The following is a 14,806-nucleotide window of genomic DNA, read 5'->3' on the forward strand; positions in this document are numbered from 1 at the left end:
TATTTCATTACTTATTACAAATTCTCAAATTGTTCACGAACTATCAAATATTAATATGTAGATGCAGGGCAGTATCAGAACAGATCCACTATTTTCGGAAGAGATTAGCCATGTTCACCGGGCATTCACTCAGTCCTGTGCTCATTCCGGTTACGTCATGTTTATCGATTACCATTTAAAAAACAGGAAATACCGCTGAATTTTTGTTCATGTCTTGAAGACTACTGGGCCATTATAATCTGCTCGCTAAGGCACCGACAGGAGGAAGGGTAATGCCTCTCCCACACGAGGAGGCTCCAAGGGTACAAAGAGCTACTGAAGTCCTCAGGACGATGACGGTACCTTGGCTCCAGCAAGCAGGCAGCCTGGAGGTGGAGCAGAGTGTTTTTCTGATACAGTGTACATAGCGCTCCACCCAAGCCTCCCTGTGTAAATAGAAAATAAAGTCAAATTATGCCAGTAAAGAGTGGATTACACTGGTCACTGGGAGTGCTTGTGTATGTTCAGTCATAATCTACGATAAGGCGCTGGCCATAAAATGCCTCCTGAGCACAGCTTCTCTGGAAGCTGCAGGATGCCAGCAGAACCATGAGCACGTCGCGTCGCTTGGCCGAGGCAGTGAGGACGGGACGGAGGAAAGGGCTGCTGAGCCATCGGGGCCCGAGCCCTCCCAAGGGCCGAGAGGAGTCCCTCGCTGCAGCGGGGCAGAGAAAAGCCTTGATTGCTGCAGCAGATATAAGGGGACAAAGTTCAGTTCGAAGAGGTGCAGGGCAGCAACCTTTCTACAGGCAAAGTTGTCCTGCAGTCAGTAAAACAGAGCAGTCATAAGGACACAGATAACAACCTATATAATGAAGATAGAGATTACAGAGCCTCGCGATCAATCTGTCCTGCAACAAAAAGCCATTGTAGAACAGCTCTAATGCTAGCCCCAAGCTCAGCTAGCTAGAAAGGCAATGCCAGAGCACTCTTAAAACAAGATCTTAGCGGAAGTCTCATTGGCATTGTGGTAAGTTAAACTAGCGCGCAAGTCTGAGCAGGCCCCAGATTTGGTGCATTTCTTACAAACAGGAAGAATATTTCTTTCTGTCAGAAATAAACAGAAAAAAAAACAGGAAAAAAAACCCATTGTTATCTTTTTGATGTGAAGGCTACATAAACGTGAAAACTTCCAAGACAGTTGGAGTTAAACACTTTATTAGACTGAGGAAAAGTGGCTTTGCAGGTGGCCCGCGGCGAGGGCTGCCCAGCGGTGCAGCCGGCCAGCCAGCCAACCGGCTCCCTCCGCCCGGGGAAATGGAATTTGATTTTAAGAAACCAAGTTGCCTGTTGGTCAAACTTACAGTCTCCCTAGAAAAAAATAAACAAGGGCAAGGTTATTATGGGCTGATAACAGATAACGAGGCGGGGAGCACCGCCTGGCGCCAGGCGATCCCGGCGGCACACCCTGGCACGGCGGCAGCCCCGTGCGACCGCCCCTCCGGCCGGGCTCCAGCCCGAGAGCCCCAGCAGTCAGGGAAAAGGATTTGATGAGGGGGTTTTGTGGAAGAAAAAACTCTGCATGTAATTAAAAGCTTTGCCGTGGTGCACGTGTGCAAAGGTTGCGAATTACGGCTGAAAATGCAGCTCTGGCTTGGGCGTTTCCCAGCGTTTGAGTGCTGCTCTCTCGCAGTCTTAGCAGCCATGTTGTGATTTCTCGTGTGCGAGACAGGAAAAGACTCTAGGTGATGGGAGCTTTTCACAGGGAGAAACAGAAAAGAGAAACCGTGACAGCAGAGCATTACTGTAGCAGCATCCGCCCCTCCGGCATCGCTCCTTATGCTGCTGGCACTTGCTCCATCAGGATGCCCGGGAGAAAGCAAACAGCTCCTGTCTGGAGCGGGGAGGGGATGGCAATGTGCTACCCTCCCAGCTGGGAGTCCGGCACACACAGCTGCTGCCCGGGCCCGGGCTTCCGCAGCAGGGCAGGGCACGGCCGAGCTGCTGGGCAGTGCGGCCCCGCATCCTGCGCGCCGGCGGGTCGCTCCCCGCTGCACCGGCTGAGATGAAAATGGGTGCAGCCTCTGCCAGCCTCAGCCACAGCGCATTACCCCTGGGACCGGGCCTGGGTTATGCACATCCTTAAGTATTTTCAGGATAGAGGCCTGAGTTCATCGGGTTGAAATACCAAAACAAAGCGAAACACCTCTGTCTGCGTAACCCACTGCACTTAATAAAAATGCTAGGGACCCTGCTGGAGCTAAGCCATTGTTGATAGCCATAAAAAATTGGTTAATAAATCTTACTTCCCCGATGAAATAGGCTACTTCACAGCCAGAACTCAGCAAATTGAGCATTTCAAAGCAACCTGTTTGATACAAGCCCTGATTTGCACACAAATAGCAGCACCCCCAGCACCCAGCGGTACACGAGCCCGCGGAGCCAACTGGCCTTTATTGCTTGTCCCTCGCCAGTGCCACAGCCGAGCTCCAGGAGGAGATTTACTGCACAAATATTTTCCTTCCAAGTGACAGGAAGGGGATTTACCTCTGCAATCTGCAGTCCGTTAGGTGAAACGGTCCCAAAAACTGACAGTGGAAACCAGCCTCACGCAGGCTGCGAAGGCATCAGCCGGGGCGCGGTTGTCACCCTGCTAACGGTCCCCCGGGTGCAGCGCCTCTGCGGAGGCAGAAGCTAAAACTTCATAGTAAGGCAGCTTCTACCTTTTTTGGTTGCCTTCCTTTTAAAAATGGAAATGTAACTAAAAGAAAGGCAGCTGCTCATCCCCCTGCTGCTCCATTGAAACAGCACTGAAAGGCTGTTTAATCTAGTATATGAAAGAGAAAACAGGCTTAAAGAACAGGCTCTGTTTTTAAAAGGATTTTTTGAGTCAGTATTTTTAAAATACAGCTGATAGCCAAGGTGGGGGGGATAATACATTTCACTGGCTTTTCTCAGCTGCATGGCTGTTGAGGTGTTACAGTAGAGCATAATAACAGCAAAGAGAAAAAGAAATAAGGTTTTTAAAAGAGAAACTCTCACCCTAAATTCATGCCAAACTCTTTTCCTAAAGGGTCAGTACTGACCTGTTCACTTCTTTCCTGCCTAGAGCAAAGCAAGCAGGAGCTGCGGGGCAGGACCTGCTTCTAGGCAGAAATACTCAGTGAAAAGGTCCCTCCAAACACTGATGTTTCCACAGAGTTCCCTGTGTCACTGGATGCTGTGTAATCGTCTAGAGAATCACTCTGCGGGCGGGGGGGGGGAATAAAAAGCACATTTGTTTGGGCCCTTCTAACAGCAATGAAAGACTTGAAAACTGTCATGAGCAAAGTCTACATTTTTCGAAGCCATATGACTTGGGGCTCAGATTTCCTGATAACTCATTAGGTTTTGGATTTCCAAGACAGGTGTCTGGCCTGTCTGATTCCCTGCTCCCTTCAGGAGACATCAAGCCGAGCATTAAACTCCTGCAGTCTTGAAAGTTCAAGTCAAGGCGCTTTTCGTTTTGTTTTTCCCCTTGAACGTCATTTCAGGATTGAACCCGCTGGTCAGGGTTGGCTGGGCAGCACAACGCCTTGCTGGTTTGCAGGCGCTGAGGCTCCCTCCTGGCCTCCTTCCCTTGCAGTTTGTTTTACTCCAGGATTCACCCACTGGGCTTGTAAAGGCTGCAGACAAAGGTTAGAGGTGAGACAAAGAAAACGACACTGTTTGTTTATTTAGAGGGAGCCAGAATTCGTGATGCGGGAGACACTGCGCCCCTCCCGAGAGATAACCGCGATTTTACAGCACCTCTCTTCAACTTTTTTTTACAGAAATATAATACAGTGACAGATCCAAAATACCATTTCCCTGAGCAACTCCTAGAACCAAAACAAGGAGAGTTTATCCTGCAGAGTGGCCAGCCGCTGTAACAAAACAAACACCCCTCCATTCATCTCAGTCCCCATGTGGGAAAACATCTAAAAAAGAAAGACAACCTTACTTGCTTCAGAGACCTTCTTTTCTATCCACTCAACATGTCCCTTATTATGTAGGTCTCTTTGACCATAGCTCCTTTTTTCCTCAGGAGATAATCTTCTTATCCCTCCCATCAGTGAAAAGGCCAAATTTTACTTTCATTTAATCGCGGTGGAACCCCACTGATGGGCATCTGACATGAGCCTGCACACACAGCCTGGCAATACCTTTTCCCTGTTCACAGCCTGTTTAACCATTACGACGGCAACAAAGGATGATGAAGTTGCATCCATTTCATATAAGGAAAACGTTGCTTTTTCCCCAGGCCTTTTTTGTGTGTCTGCCCTCCAGGGCAGCATCCACTTCTAATGGGATCACGCCAGATTTATAACGTAGCATGTGGTTATACAATAACAAAAAAAATCAATTCCAAAGTCCTGATTAGAAAAGGTAAGCTTTCCTGGGACCAGCGTCCGATCTCAGCCATACAGGCACTAATCTGGGGTGAATCTGCTGGCGTCAGTGGCTTTGCTCTAAACACACTCTGGGATAAGAACGAGAATCACAGCCCAGCTCCGGCAGCCCCGCTCCAGCACTCTGCTACCAGAAGTGGCTGCTTACTTTCAAGCTCTCTGCACAGCCTGTAATCACCCAATATTGAAACCAGATTTACAGGCTCTTTAGAGGAGGAGAAGTTTGTGATTTCCAAAGCAGACACACTTGGTATTTCAGAAAAAGGTCAAACCCCCTATGGAGTAAGGAAGTTTTAATAGAATCAGTTCAGCAGGAGTTAAGAGGAGACATACCAATCCAACGGCTCTCCAGACTGGGACAAGCAGAGACAGAGAAAAGCCACAACCATTATTGTTTGGAGAAAAGAATCAGGGAAAGAGAGAGGCACAGGGGAAGCTAAATTACATCTTGGACATTTGATTTCACTTATTCCAATCGGAGAGACTTTCCAGTCAGAAATAGAGAGGATTGTCCTTCTTGCATCCCAGGGCTTGCAGCAGTTTCAAAGAAAGGAGTAGTTGTTATTGTCTGCAGTGGAAATCTGAGAGTGTGTAGCACAATGACAAATCCAGGCCCCTAAGTCAAATACACTTTAAAAGGATAGCCATCAGTTACTGTGTCACCTCTCCGGACTCCAGCCTCTGGCCAGGCTCTGCAGCTGTAAATGTTGTTTGTTCCCTGCCTCGCAAGGCTGTTTGCTATCCATGGCTGATACGGCACCAGCACCAGGGAAGCCCGTGGACCATCACTAAGGTCCCTCCTTATTACAGGAATATAGATTAAAACTGGAGAGTAATGGAAAACTCGTACTGGTGAGATCTGCAGATATAATAAGCAGCCTCTACAGAAATACTTATTAGCAATAAATACTGTAGTCTTCAAAGAAGGGTCTGCAGAACTGCCAAGTGATTTTGGTGAACAGCTCAATTTTTCTCAGCCTGTTTGAAGTCAAAAACTCTCTGCAGAATTGATTTTTTTTTTCTAAAATATTTCCTTCTGTTTGGCTGAGGAAGCAAAAGCAGAATCAAAAGTGCAGACCAACCAAGCTGTGTATAAACCGTGGCTTGGGCAGAATGCTGACCGTTAACTTCTCCCACTGTAGCACTGCTTCCATGGTTAAAGGCTATCAGCTTGCACCAGCAAAGGTGACTGCTAGTTTCAAATGTGCACTTAACACTGGGAATTAACAATGGAAAATCTGATTTAAGAAGTCATATCCTGGCAGTCATGCACCTGTGTACTCCAGAAGAGTCACTGATGAAGAAACATGGGAGGACGCTGTCTCTGTTCGCCCCACACTGTCTAGCCTACGCAGATAGCCGCTACTTGCTTCTCCACCCATGGGATCCTGAAGTCTGGTAAAGCTTCAGTAAGAAAACATGGAGCTAATTCTATAACTCACATAGCTGCGACCAGAAACCAGGGCTTGTAACACAGTTTCCTGAATACATAGGCTTTAAAACAAATTGGAAGTCCACATGTCACCTTTAAAAGACTCACTGCCTAGAAACTTGCAGGCCATATCAGCTACCACACCTAAACTGCACATACCAGCCCAGGTAATAGGACAGCACCAGAAGGCAGCTGCCGACCTGCGTGCTTTCCCCCGGAGGCTCAGTGGCCCTGCTCTGAAGACTGCAGAGGAAGGCAAACATCTCTTTTCTTCTTTAAAACATCTCCACAGCAAGGGGCCAATTAAGAGTAGCCTGGTCTTATTAGCCTTTCAATGGCAAGTATAAATAGGCCCTTATGTATTAAAATCAGCAGCAAATGAGTAGCGAAGGTCACAGGATGTTTTGATGACTATACAACGTGCTCCTTCTGAGCTCTGGAGAGAACACTGCGAAAGTTTAGCCATTGCATCTTCTGAATTGTCTAATCGTAACTACTCCTGCAGCTCCATTTGCGACAGACACTATTCCAGATTTGTCTCTTTCAACACCAAGTCCCAGCCAGTCCTCCACAAAAAAAAATATATTTGGTAGAGCAGGTAACTGCCCCAGACTTCAACTGATATCAGCACAGAAAAGGGGCAGAGTGCTTACAGGAAAGCAGCATTTTGAAGGGTCAGCCAGATCATCATGGGCCAGGTTCCTAGCACGGTTACATCCACATCATCTCTTAAACAGTAGCAGCAGAAAAAGGTAAATAGCGGAGAGCAAAACTTGTGGCACTGAAAGCAACTCTTCAGGCATGTAAAGGAAATATGAAAAGTCAGCAGCTTGAGGCACATAGATGAAACTAATTCTCCTGAGCCATATTTTAATGCTGCAGACACAGGCATGGTGGAACCCTGGCTCTCATTGCGCTCTGCCTCTATGAGCGTTTAACTGTACGGTGAGTTTGCAATACCAGTACCTCTGCTTGCACAGCCAAGTGACCAACTTATCTCCAACAAGCCTACCATACAGCTTAAGAGTACTTTCAGGAACATAAACTTGTGACCTATAGGGGCAGCTTTCCCTTCTTACAACTCTTTTTATTTCAGACTGCATATCCCAAAGCAATATGCCACAGTGCTCCAAGCACCCTGAGATTTGGGGACCAATTCACAGAACCGGAGCATTGCTCCAAGGTTTTTGTATCCCTAATTAGGCCACCCCCTTCCTCACTGAGGGCAAGAACAGGGGCTCATTTTTCCACTAGAGCAGAAGGAATTAGAAGCATTTCTGAAGTGATTTAAACATAATTAATACTAGCCTTTTACCTATTTTTCAATTCCAGCAGCAGCATTTTGGATCTTTTTACCATCATGTTGGTCTGCCTTTTAAGCGAGTCTACTTTAATTACTACAAGAAAGTCTAACAGAGCAAGAAAAATAAATACTATAAGCCTCTTGGATGTTTCAGGGGTTTTGTTTGTTTTTAGCAGCTACGCATCGAACAAATGAAGTGATCAAGTGAAGCCAAATAGCTGAAGGAGGATAAGGAACAAAATGCACAGGTACAGGCTGGGAGGAAAAGCCATCTATGCAAGCAGAGCACAGAGGAGGAGCCAGAGATAAAAGTGAGAACACTGTTGACTCTTCAGTCTAATAGTCCCCCACAAAAGTAGCAGCATGCAATATCAGTTAGTTGCATTATAAAAGAGCAAGGCAGTTGTTGCTTTCCATTTTGCCCAGAGGGGTTATCAGGAAAAGTATTATACACAGCAGAGTTGTCTTCAGGGTTTTTTTTTGATGCCCCCAACCCCCCCCCAAATAAAGCTGAGAGTAAAAGGTTCAAAGGAAAAAAAAAAAAAGATTACAGAAAATAAGAATTGTGAGAAAAGTGAGGAAAACCAGCTATGAAGAATTAGGAGATTTTTTTGACATGGTTTGCACAGAGAGAAGAAGCACTTCTTCATGAACAGAGACAAGAAGAGATAGGTATCAGGCATAACCTAAATTAATTCTTAGGCAGCTAAGAGGAAAATGGAAGAAACAAGAATTGAGGATGTAGCTTCACTGCTACTTCAAGTATTAAACAATAAAGCTGCCACCCTCCTTCAGGAATAATCATGTGATTTCCCTCACTGAGTAGGAAAATAGGCTGTTTTCAGCATCTAAACACTATGCCTGGCTTTAACACTACCACCTTGATCTGTCCCCCACACCTCTACCCCCCCAAAAAAAACAATTACATTCTAAAACAAAAAGCCACAAACAAGTTTCAGACAAAATATATATATTTAAAAAAAAATTTTACAATAAGTCAGGAAACATAGGAGCTTGCATACAGTTTATTATAATAACTCAGTTCTCAGCTCCCTACAGTTCAGATAACCCTGGTGACAGTGTTTACAACTTCTAATTTTTGCTTTCATAACTTTAAAGCAAACAATACATTTGAGTGTATTTTACTCTGTGCAAATAAGACAACTTTTGGAATCCTTCAGAAGAAATATCCAAGATTCTGTTTGCTGAGGTCCTTTGTTTCTCAAAGATGATTTATGAGAGTTTGTTTTTCAGATAAAGTGCTCCTGTCCAGCAGAACCCAAAGGCCTTCAAGAGTTCATAGAGTATGTTTAGCCCAAATTAAAAAATAATTGGTCATACAAATTCCAGCTTCCCATGTCCGCTGTACATTCCCCAGTGGACTAGTGAAAGAATTTTATCATTGCTGAGGTCCGAATGTCTCATTTTATCACAGGTCATGCAGCAGTTCTCGTGACCAGTTACAGGCACCATGCATTCCAAGTCCAACTTTGCCACCTGCCCTTTTTTCGAGTGATGTCCATGAAAACTGTAGTGCAAACGGGAAAGCATTTGCTGTCGTTGATCTTGCAGTCTCTTATTTTCACTCCTGAGCATCCGCAAGGCCAGCATGATTAGGAGCACCAAGATTAGCCCACCAGCTATAGGAACAGCAATTACAGCTGCCCTGAACCATAATTCTTTTGAAGAGGTCAATTCCTGCACCTTGGTGATGAGATTCCTGCTGTTGTCATGTTGATATCTGCTCCCTTGTCCTGCAAAGGGAGAAAACGATGTGAAGCTTATTTCAATTTCAACAACTGCTTTATATTTAAACTACCTCTTAAACCCCACACTGGTTTAAGGAGCCACAGCCACGTGCTCTGTAATTTCTACAGAAATTTCTCCTACAAATGGAAAGACAAGATTCTAAGGGTGTTTATGATGCAGAATTTATTACCCCGCTAGCTGACCTAACTGGGAATGCCACTGCCATTGTTTCTTAAAAGCAATGTCAAGCAGGCAAGACAGACCTCTATTACTAATGCAGACATAAAAGCTATTCAGCTGAGATGCTTCCCTCCATCCAGCCACACGCTTCTCCCGCTGGTGTCTCTAGTTACATTAACAACAAAATCAATAGCAGACATACGAGGTCTTGATTATCACAAGCCTATAGCCTAGAACAGAGATTTCACTGCAACTGCCTGGCCCTACCTGAAGTCTCGCCCCTGGGAGGAGACAGAACATCGTGCAGTCCTCTGTAATTGCACATGTCTTCATGACAGCACTCCAGCGTGGACATGGTGGTGCCCGAGTGGTTTCGTGCCTGTTTCGCTTGGCAGACATCAGCTGTGCTTGCAATAGAGTCCAAGCAGCCGTGCGTAAGTGGGGAATGCGTATTTTGGGGATCCAGCAGTCTGGAGAAGCAGGCACTAAGCTCGGATTTACACATATAGCCAGTCGCAACACAGTGTGCAGCATCACAGTAGCATCTGATTTCACCTAAAAAAAAACAAAGTTGTGCAAGAAAGGTAAGAATTCGGTCCTTTGAAGTCACCTCACTAGCTACTGCTCCCATTAGCTGCAAGCATTACAAAAGTAATCAAACTTAACAGCACCAGTTTTTGGGTACTCCTCTGGACTGTAAGTCCATGAGGGCTGGGATTGTTTCCTTGCCATCACTGTACAGTGCCTACCTCGTTGCAACCTTAATCTCAGCAAATGCCTCGGGGCACTTGTTATAATTACTAGTACCATGGTCCCTTCAATTAAAGCAAGAACATTTCACTAAGCCAGGGATGGGGGGGAGCAGGAAGGTCACCGTGGCATTTTTTTCCAGTCTAAATAACTAACAAGACTGTTTTATAGCTACTTCCACTCACTGTCAGCAGTTAAACCACATTTAAAATTATTTTTTTTAATTAAAGAAATACATACCTTTAATCCTATAGGAAAGTCTCACCTATGCTTTAAATTATTACTATAGGAATAGCATTCTATTTTTATAAAGATAACCTTGCATGCTTTTTTTTCTATACTGGGCACAACACACAAAATCTCTATTTTTTTTTCATTTGTCACACAAATATTTAATCGGAACTGCTGAATTGTTTATTACCTCTCAATACTGTGCCAAGATTTAAGAGGTTTAACTAACACCTTATAAAGCTATTACCTAGCACCATTACCATCTAAAAATCTCCCTGTCGGGAAGGTTTTTGCTGCGTAAAACTGGGCAACTATTTGTAATTTCTCCAGAAAAAGAGAAAATTTTTTAAGTAGCCCTTCATGCAAAAAAGCTTTTTAGTAAAACAAACTGTACAGTTTACAATTAATTTGTTTGCCAAAGTCAATGTTTCTTGACTCAAACATAAAGTTACTAAATGGGCTGAAATCGTGAGTATAAAAGTTGTTCTCCCCCCTCCACCACCAGTTTTGCATGCAATCCAACATGCGGTCAAAAGGGGAAACACTTAGACTGAAAATCCTCTACCGGCTGTATGAAAAATCTCTCAGGAAACCTCAAAAATTTCTGAAGGAAGCGATAAAAAAGTTCCCTTCATAAAACTCTTCATTTTGTGCTCTCCAAACCGCTCTGGTACGAATTACGCATGTCCTGTGCTGTAGGGAAAGCTGAGTCTTTCTAGGCAAGCTGAAACTCAAACATACATCAATTCAAGGATGCAGAGGAAGCCAGGTTTTGGAGCCATCACCTCAGAAGATGTGGACTCAAGCTACTTTAATGTGTTTGGTGTACTCGACATCACAACAGCACCAAGGCTTCAAAAATCGATTAAATTGTCAGATCTTGTCCTTTTACAACTTGCACTCCAAAATGAATCCGTGAGATTCCCTGAAGCCAGCCCATTTCATGGCACTCCCCCACACACACACGCGCCTAAAAGGTATTCTGAAAGATGGGGAAAACCACCTCGATCAAGCCAGCTTGCACTCTTCAGCCTGCCTTATACCTTCCCCAAAATGCTGCTGCAGGCTCCAGGCCTCCAAGTTCCCACTGCTCTTTAATAACTCAGCTTAATAGAAGCCAAATGATGGAGTGTCTCACTGTCTCCTGTCTGCGCTAACGCCCTTGGGCTTTTAGACCGAGGAACCTGATTTTCCTTGGATTCACACACGTTCCCATCCAGCATGCTACAGAAAAGCCTCTTCCTGCTGGAGTTACGCTCAATCATTTTCTGAGCATCCTGCTTTAGGTCTCTCCCCTGCACCCTCTGAAAAAGCATACGGCGTGACAACAACAACTACAAGTTAAAAATAAGATGTGAAGGAGGAACACCACCACAGCTGACACTTTTTTCATGAACCTAGGCACAGCACAGGAGAGAAGTGAAGCACTATGCATGCTTCTTTTTTAACTGTTTATACAAGCCTGCTTAAAATTCTGCATTTTATTGACCTAAGACAATCTTATAAACAAAAGCTGACAGACTAGTCATCAGGCTATTGCAACCGCTAATTAAAACCACATTTTTGGTGAAACAGAATGGACTTTGTATTACTGTATTAAAACTGTATTTCTGTCAATTCATAAAGTTTCTTCCTGTGCTATGCAAAAGGCCAGAAAGGGTATTTAGTATTTTGAAACAGTGAACAATGCCCTTCTGTTCCCTCCTCTTTCTTGTTACTGTATGCGGCTATTAAAGAAAAATGTCTGCTTTTAGTCAAGATGGCTACAGGAGAGACTGCAGGCTTCTCTTAAAGCTTTTGAAGTCAGCAGCAGCCAGAAGTCTGTGATCCCCTAATTATATCATTACCGGGCACATACATAGCTGCAGTATCTGCGACTTCCCATCACTCACTCGCTCGCTCCCCGCTTTGAAGGGCCGGAGGCTCCCTCCGCGCGGCCAGCGCTGCTGCTCGGGGTTAATTACACCCTCCTGCCAGAGCAAACACTCCCCGCCGCCCCCAGCTCCGCGCAGCCCGCCCCGGCCCCGGCCCCGGCCCCCTCCCCGCGCCTCCGCGCACCCCGCGCGCCCGGCGCAGAGGCGGCGCCGCCCGCACAAAGCCCCGGCGAAGGGCTCCGAGGCGGCGCGGCTCCGCCGGCCTCACCTCGGGTCAGCAGCACGGCCATGGCGCACAGCTCCAGCTGCAGCCACACGAAGATGTAGCTGGAGTGGCGATCCATTTACCCGCCCGCACCGCCGCCCGCCCCGGCGGAGCCCCCGGCGGCCGCTCGCCCGCGGGCACCGCTGCGGCGGCCGGTGGCGGCTCCCCGCGCCGCAGCCCCCCGCGCTCCCCAGCAGGCGGCGGCGGCAGCAGCAGCAGTGACGGGGACGGGCGCGGGACGCAGCGGCGCGGCGGGCGCTGCCTCACTGGCCGGCGGCGGCGCCTCCGCGCTGTAAATACGGCCGGCGCCGGGCGCGGGCCGGGCCGCCCCGCGCCGCCCCATTGGCTGCGCCGCGGCGCCGCTCGCGGGCGGGCGGGGCCCGGCCGCGGCCCCGGCCCCGGCCCCGTCCGGCGCCGCTCGCGGATCGTCCGCGCTGCCCCCCCGCGGCGGCGGCGGCGGCGGTGGCGGCGGCGGCGGCGGCGCCCGGAGCCCCGGGCCGGGGCCGGGGCCGTGCGGGGCCCGGGATCGCCCCCGCCTCGAAAACTCCCGTCTAGTGACTTGATTTCAGGGCTCGGCAGGGCCGGGAGGGCGAAGTCCTGGCGGTTACTCAAAATAACCCCGTTACGGGCAGCGACGCTCTGCGAGTTGCATAAACAAATATAATGGCTCTGACTGAAAGTTTGCTGGAGACATCTTTAATGAATAAACAGCACTATAAAAACCTTTCTGCATGGTGAAAGGCAAAGTTAAAACGAAACCAGATTAAATCCTCCATCTCTGGGCTCACTAGCCCGTGCCCGAGGCCCTGCCCTGGGCACGTCCTTGGAGCTACCCCTATTCCTTTCTGCTTCGACACTCACGGCTGCACGAGGATGCAGAGGCGGTGCAATGTCACGGATGCCAGAAGTTGCATTACAGCAGCTTCTCACAAGGCTACGGAAAACCTGCGTTTGCACTGGATGCTCCCAGGAGCTAAAAAAGCCACGTGGTAACTCTGCCGAGCGGCGGGTCCCTGCGCTGGCCTGGGGCCTCCGGCACTTCCCCCCGAAAATCAGTGGTCACGGGGGCTGCGGTGTCCGGGACAGCTGGGCTCCCGCTCCTGCCCGTCCCTCACAGGACCGCTACCCTACCCGTGTCCGAGGTGCAGCAGCAGGCCTGCGGGTTGGGGCACTTAGCAAACACCTCCTACAGCAACGCTGTTTTCCTTTCAACGTTTCCTTTTAGTAACAGCTGTTGGGAATGGAAGTAAGAGGTGATGCTCCATCATCAGACTGACACAGCCAGAAAAAGCTCCTACAGGTCACATCCAGCTTGGACAGTTTTCCTTTGTATATTGCTCCTGAAAGCAGTATGTCCCATAGTTAAAATTTCTTTGCTAACTTAGTTTTCTACTTTCTGCTCTCATTACACATTATAAGACGTGATTTCTACAGTATTTGCATGCCAACTGTTTCCCATTTATGGGCAAAATGCTTTAAATACTTGGGTCTGCCACTAGTATTGAATCTGCTGGACAATGTGTAGATAATAGGTTAATAGCAACAATTATTTTAGAATGTTAATTTGGAATTTTTGTGAGTCTTTAAAGATGGTTCCAGTTCAGGATATAGTATCTTGTGACAGACATTCCTCCCCTGAAAGAGAAAGGAGGAAATATGAAATCTGAGATTGAGATAACTCCAGTTTACTTTGGCAGAGAGGAACAGGCTGGATCTAGAGCTAATTAGTGCTGATGCCATCACGCAGTGTAATGGTTTTACTGCGAGTCTTGCAATTTACGTATGTATAAGATAGATACATGTGTGCTGCACCGCAGTCTTTACGCTTATGCTATACATATTTGCACTCTACCACAAAGTAATTTTCTAATTCTTGTTTCTGTTTAGAAATCATAAAAACAGCGAGATCAGCCAAACCATATCACCCACTCTTGGCACTGGCTATCAGACATTCATCTGCAAACATAAGAAAATATGATTCATGACAATTTATAATCATTATAAGAACATGTGTAATTCTGCAGGTATCATTTCTTCTGCTCCTACCACCAGTGACAAGTGCATTTAGCAGGTCTTATTTGTTACATGTGATACCAACAGACTGGAAATGGATTTATCCATGGAGCCACATTATTGCACTAAGTAACATGAGAGACTCCCTGAATGTTATAAACATCCTGTCCGAGGGAATGTGTACAGACTAACTAGAAGGCAACGTGCTTGAAATCAGTTTTCAGCAGCAAATTTCATTGACAGCTGTCATGTTTGAATCGTGATCTAAAATTTACTGTAAAAAATTGCTAAATTCTGGGTGCTTCAGACATGCTTGAAATGCCACGACTGGAAAAGGAATGGTAGGGATTATTCCCCAACTTTAGTTTCTGTCAAAGCAATTAACTTAAATTCCCTTTTGGGAATCTATGGGACAAGCCAGGATGCCAGGACGGTTCAACTGCCTTACCCCATATCCTCGCTCACTTGAACTTGCTGGTTTTCCACACAGGGAGCTGCGCAAGGATTGCGTGGGGTCCTCTGACAGACCATCATGTAAACAAAGTAATTCAGCTTTTGCAGCGCTAATTTGCTTTTGTTTTAGAAGCAAGAACAAATAGG

At 46.8% G+C, this 14,806-nt stretch overlaps 1 protein-coding gene across 1 annotated transcript; it reads right to left on the minus strand.

Annotated features, from left to right (window-relative positions):
- Positions 1 to 8,097: 8,097 nt before the first annotated feature.
- BAMBI (BMP and activin membrane bound inhibitor) lies at positions 8,098 to 12,479 on the minus strand. Its single transcript, XM_064505862.1, has 3 exons — positions 12,197 to 12,479; positions 9,341 to 9,628; positions 8,098 to 8,898 (listed from the first exon to the last, which is right to left on the minus strand). The coding sequence occupies exons 1-3, from the start codon at positions 12,270 to 12,272 to the stop codon at positions 8,480 to 8,482; spliced, it is 783 nt and encodes a 260-aa protein (XP_064361932.1). The 5' UTR covers positions 12,273 to 12,479; the 3' UTR covers positions 8,098 to 8,479.
- Positions 12,480 to 14,806: the final 2,327 nt, after the last annotated feature.

This window comes from Dromaius novaehollandiae, chromosome 2, assembly GCF_036370855.1.
Source record: "Dromaius novaehollandiae isolate bDroNov1 chromosome 2, bDroNov1.hap1, whole genome shotgun sequence".
In the NCBI taxonomy this organism is placed as follows: domain Eukaryota; kingdom Metazoa; phylum Chordata; class Aves; order Casuariiformes; family Dromaiidae; genus Dromaius; species Dromaius novaehollandiae.

What these genes read in the sequence shown, in the direction of transcription:
- BAMBI (XM_064505862.1), bottom strand. Translation starts at nt 12,272, where the DNA reads ATGGATCGCCACTCCAGCTACATCTTCGTGTGGCTGCAGCTGGAGCTG. An exon ending in GGCCGTGCTGCTGACCCGAG is followed by an intron (nt 9,629 to 12,196) that starts GTGAGGCCGGCG and finishes GTTTTTTTTTAG; the next exon opens with GTGAAATCAGATGCTACTGT. An exon ending in TCCCAGGGGCGAGACTTCAG is followed by an intron (nt 8,899 to 9,340) that starts GTAGGGCCAGGC and finishes CTCCCTTTGCAG; the next exon opens with GACAAGGGAGCAGATATCAA.